This window comes from Papaver somniferum, chromosome 7 (assembly GCF_003573695.1).
Source record: "Papaver somniferum cultivar HN1 chromosome 7, ASM357369v1, whole genome shotgun sequence".
In the NCBI taxonomy this organism is placed as follows: Eukaryota; Viridiplantae; Streptophyta; class Magnoliopsida; order Ranunculales; family Papaveraceae; genus Papaver; species Papaver somniferum.
Genome location: NC_039364.1, coordinates 259533425 through 259538580, shown reverse-complemented (window position 1 = coordinate 259538580; position 5156 = coordinate 259533425). Strand labels below are relative to the sequence as shown.

Genomic DNA, 5156 nt, shown 5'->3' with positions numbered 1-5156 from the left:
TCATGGTTTCTCTCTCTTCACCTTGGTCGTAATGATTAATTCCTTAGACTCAACATTGATTGTTATTGTGTCTCTTTTATTGGTAGAGAGAGGACCAAGTTCCTAGGATTTTAGTAATATGACTTTAGATCTCGACCGTCCATCAAGGAAGAGCATAAATAGGATACTAACTCCTTATATAAACCATGGATTAGATATTTAGCAATATCTTAAATATAACCAGATTCTTACATAGGCCCAATAGAAATAATTATCATATAAGAAATTATCTTAGAGAAGACAGTGAAGAAGAAGATAGATCCTTCAAATCAAAATGGCAGAATTTTAATTCAAAGGCCATCCCTCCGGTATCATTAATTTCTTTTTTGAAATTCATATATTTAATACGTTTGTATTACAATTTGCTATTATTGTGATACAAAAAATCTGTATTTTATTATCTTTGAAATGGAAGTGGGATCTCAATTGGAGGCAACAATCAGCAAAGATCTTTAACTAATTCTAACTTAAACTAAGATTTAGTTGAATTCGCTCCTCTGAAATCTAATGGAGGTGCCCTAGATCTGATATGGAAAGGGGTTTTAGTGAATCTAGAAAAGCATTCAAGATAATCCCATAATCTCCTACGCTGATGGAGTGCAAGGAAGCAGTTTCAATCTCGTCTGGAATTCTGCAGGAGAAGATAAAAGAACGCGAAAGAATTAGCTATTGGGTATTTCGTAGGTCGCAACCACTCATTTTCGATGGTGAAAGAGGCAATCGCTAAAGTGTGGAAGACAAAACTGAGGTATCCATTACTCTTCACAGTAGTAACACTTTTGTTTTCAAGTTTTTAAATACCGATGATAGGAACTTAGCTTTAGATTATGGGGCTTTTTACATTGGAAGTAATTTGTTTGTGGTCAGACCCTGGAGTCCCTTGATTGAGAACTCAATTGCAGAGATGAAGTCCATTCCGGTATGGATATTGATTTACAATGTTCCTCTTCATCTCTGGAACAACTTAGGTCTTAGCCCAATTGCCAGCTTTGTGGGGAAACCATTAATTATGGATGATTGCACCATCAACAGAACGCGGCAAGGGTTCTTGTTGAAATCATCTTTGATTGTCAGTACCCCAACCTTATCCCTTTGTGGATTGATGGAAAATTTGTGATGAACGAATATCAGTGGAAACCACAAAAGTGTATGGTGTGTCATTCTTTTGGGCACTCCAACAACAAATGCTATTTGAAGAAAGCTAGTACTCGCAAAGCTCATTGGAATTCTAAGAAGAGGCCTAACTTGGTGGAAAGGGTTAAAACTCTTTCAAAAGAAGGGGAAACTGGGAGTAGGGAGAATAGAGAGCAAGTCAAAGAAAATTCATTGTCAGTTACAGAAGATAAGGAAGAGACAGTTCTGCATCAGAGGGAAGACACAATTGGGGTAGGTCCTCAGTCTAGAATTGAGACTACTGATGGAAATGTGACGGGGGTGGTGGAACAAGACTCGACTTCACAATCTGAGGAAGTAGTAGAGGTAAGGGATATGATTGGTAAGGTTATTTCAGTGACAGTCACTGAGAATGTGGATAGTGTCAATGTGCTACCTGATGACTCAAGTTTACAGATTTTTAATGGTAATGGCACGGGTGTTGGAGTACCAGAAATGCTATCCCCCAAGTCAAACAAGGAATGGTCTTGTTATAAAAGAACCAACAACTCCGGAAGGAAAAAGAATGGGCATAACGCCTATCTGAATCCTTTTACCCTTTTGGAATCAGAACCAGAAAGTGGGTTCGATGACTCCAATGATGAGTTACCAAATAATATGGATCTAGAGTGGGAATTGGTATAGATGGAACCAGAGTGGATGATAACTCGGAAAAACCAATACAAGAAGATGAACTTAACAAGGATAATCAAGTGAATGTGGAGGATTGTGATCATTCTAGTGAGGAATCGGAATATGAAACAGATGTGGAGGAGACGGGGGTGGAGAAATTGAAGCTTGTAGAGGATGTATCTCATTTTAAGCCAATGAATAGAGAACAACACTTCAAAAAGCTTAAGAATTTTAGTAACCTTCTCGGTGTTTCTCAAGGAGGAAAAGAAAATGCAGTGGAGAACATTCTTGAAGATATCGTGGATAGGCACATATCTACAAAATCTGAAAAGGTAATTGCCAAGCTTGCTTGGAATGGAGTCACCAGCAATGAGAAATTGGGGCGTGGAAAAAGAACCCCTGTCAAGAAGAAGTACTAGGGTGTTCTTCTAGTGTGGTTGTGAATGTTTTCTTGGCTGTCGATGGCCTAGGCTTTGCTTAATTTTTCTTTCCATAGCTTTGAGCCTGGTTTTTTGTAACATCTCTTGTTGCTCTTGTCGCTGCACTGTTTGGTGCATTCCTTTTTTGTTTCTCTTTTTTTCCTTTTAATAAAATTTTAACTTTTTAAGTCAAAAAAAAAGAAAATATTACAATTAAGGTTCCCAAACAGCATAAAGTCATCCGCGAACATAAGATGAGACACTGCAGGAGCCCACCTGTTAATTCTGTAACCCGCATATAATCTGCCTGACTCCATCTTCCTCATTATTCTAGACAAGCTTTGAGAGCAAAGAATAAACAAATAGGACGAAAGCGGACACCCTTGTCTTATATCCCTTTCACTGATAATTCTTCCTTCCAGCTAAGGGTGCACACGGTACGATTCGGCTCGGTTCTTGCCGAGACCAAGTACCTGTACCTCCCTAGTCTCGGTTTCTATTTTTTGGACCGGTACTTGTACCCTGTACCTCGGTTCTGGTACCATTCGGTACCAGTACGGTACCAGGGACGGTTCCGGTAGGTCCTTAATTATTATTTTTTTCTTACTAAGTTAAACTTAATCGCATCTTTAAAACCAGACCGCCGTATCTCTTTGGTTTACAAATGGATTTCCAGGACGTAAATTATATGTTTTGAGAACGAGGCTTATTACACCAATAATCCATCTGTAAAGCATCTAATATTTCTGAGGAAGCTTAAAACAACCCATACTGTAAGAAGACATAGTGCCTAACACAGATTAAATCTGTGTTGATCGAGCTGCAGGAGACAATGGTTTGCCTTGCCAAGAAGATAGACTGCACCGTAGAGATAATAGGAGGGAAACTTGCATTTATATTTCTTCCTAAGAATAATGGAAGACCTCGATACCGTTCATTAAGCGCCAATCATCATGTTCACAACCTTGTAATGTACCTTTCTCATCAATCCCAAATTTTCTCATCTTCTTCTCTCGCTCTCTGTTACTTCCCTTGAAATCCTAATTGTCCAGCACTGCTGTTTCGGGAGCACATGCATCCAGCAAAGCAATAAATCCCTAAATCTAACGGTTAATAGTAGTCTGTACAAACCCTATGTCCCTATCTAATTTTTCTATATATACACCACAGAAGATTAAACCCCTAAATCCAACGGTTAATATTAGTCGGTACAAATGGGACGGGAAGGGACATAGATAGGACCGTGTACTTGTACCTCATAGAGGTCGGTTCTCAGTTTTTGGACCGGTACCTGTACCCCTTTCCTCGGTTCGGTATAAAAACAGGTACGATTCCACCGGTTCCGGGACGGTCCGCCGGTCCGGCTCGGTTCCTGTGCACCCTTGCTTCCGGCTGGCCATTAAGTATGATTGAAGAAGAAGTATTAGAAATGCAACTCATAATTAGAGAGTGAATGTTACCGTGAATGTCGAAACTGTGTAGGACATTATCGAGAAAACCCCAATCTACTCTGTCATAGGCTTTCCTCATGTCGAGTTTAAGAGCAAAGGAACCTAAAATAGAGGTAGAATGATTCATGGAATGCACAAGTTCCTTAGCTACAATGACATTGTCGAGGATTTGCCTTCCCGGTATAAAGGCAGACTGCGACTTGTCTATTAGAGAGTCCAGAAACGGGCTTAATCAGCATGTTATGATTTTAGTGATAAGCTTGTAGATCACGTTGAAGAGAGCAATTGGCCGATAGTCGGATGGAGTTTCTCGATGTTTTACTTTAGGCACCAAGGCAATCAAAGAATGATTTAATCCTGGAGGGAGTGTTGCATAACGAAAACAATCTTGAATTAACGCTATCACCGTCATTCCCTACTATATGCCAGCACTTTTTATAAAACAACGCGGGATACCCATCTGAACCAGGAGCGCAGCGAGCCCATCTTCTTAAGAACATTAAAAATCTCTTCAGCCGTTGGAATTCTCGACAATGATCTTCCTTCTTCACTGCTTAAAGAGGCCTCATTGCGTAACCTGCAAGAATTGGCACTAACAGAAACATCTTTAGAGAAAACATTTTGAAAGTGAGAAATTAACATTGTTTTTATTGCCTCTGGTTCTGAGGTCCAATTTCCTTCTTCATTTTTTAAAGCAATGATAAGATTTTTGCTCCTTCTATGAAGAACCGATAAATGAAACACACGGGTGTTCTTGTCATTGTTGGGGACCCAATATGATTTGCTCCTATGCTTCCAGTACATTCTTTCCCTCTCCATAAGATTCTTTATCTTTTCCTGAGTGATTCTTTCTTCTTCTCGAACATCGAACATGTGTGCTTTCGATTTAATGTCAACTAGCTTTTGTTTTTCCACCTCTAACTCTTTTTCAATGTTCCCAAATGTTGCTCTACTCCATTTGTTAAGGCTTTTCTGCAGAACAGAGAGCTTACGTATAGTATCACCAGTTGACTCCTCCCAGCTTTTCTTCGCCACCTCTAAGAATTGAGGATGTTTGGTCCAATGAAGCTCCACTTTAAATTGACGTTTCTTTTTTGGTTGCTTTCTCATAGTGTTAAGGAGAATTGGAGCATGATCACTATATATTCTAGGAAGATGTAGGACTTGTTAGTTATTGAAGACTAATTAATTATTTCCTAAAGTTAGCCGTGGTTATTTAGGGAAGGGGTTTCCTAAATCGGTTAGGATTCTTGGTGGCCAAATTTGTAACCTATATAAATAGGTAATTAGGCCTTGTAGAATTATATTGTGTAGAAAACGATTAAGAGATCGGTGAGAGATTTCTTGTATAGCTTTTAGGGCTAAAGCTAGGGTTTCGTTGTGAGAGTATATTGGTGAGGAACAAGAGACAAGGTTATCGTCTCGGGTAATTGTTGCGGTGTAACCAAGGGTTTGCTGGGAT

The 5156-nt window shown here is 39.4% G+C and overlaps 2 protein-coding genes across 2 annotated transcripts; one reads left to right on the top strand and one right to left on the bottom strand.

The window, feature by feature from the left end:
* The first annotated feature begins 273 nt into the window (after positions 1-273).
* Positions 274-2397, top strand: LOC113300237. The gene is made up of 2 exons (XM_026549441.1): positions 274-787; positions 907-2397. The coding sequence occupies exon 2, from the start codon at positions 1156-1158 to the stop codon at positions 1834-1836; it is 681 nt and encodes a 226-aa protein (XP_026405226.1). The 5' UTR covers positions 274-787; positions 907-1155; the 3' UTR covers positions 1837-2397.
* A 1732-nt stretch (positions 2398-4129) lies between these two features.
* Positions 4130-4804, bottom strand: LOC113296456. Its single transcript, XM_026544764.1, has one exon. It carries the CDS (start codon positions 4802-4804, stop codon positions 4130-4132), a length of 675 nt encoding a protein of 224 aa, XP_026400549.1.
* Between the last annotated feature and the right edge of the window lie 352 nt (positions 4805-5156).

What these genes read in the sequence shown, in the direction of transcription:
- LOC113300237 (XM_026549441.1), top strand. Translation starts at nt 1,156, where the DNA reads ATGAACGAATATCAGTGGAAACCACAAAAGTGTATGGTGTGTCATTCT.
- LOC113296456 (XM_026544764.1), bottom strand. Translation starts at nt 4,804, where the DNA reads ATGAGAAAGCAACCAAAAAAGAAACGTCAATTTAAAGTGGAGCTTCAT.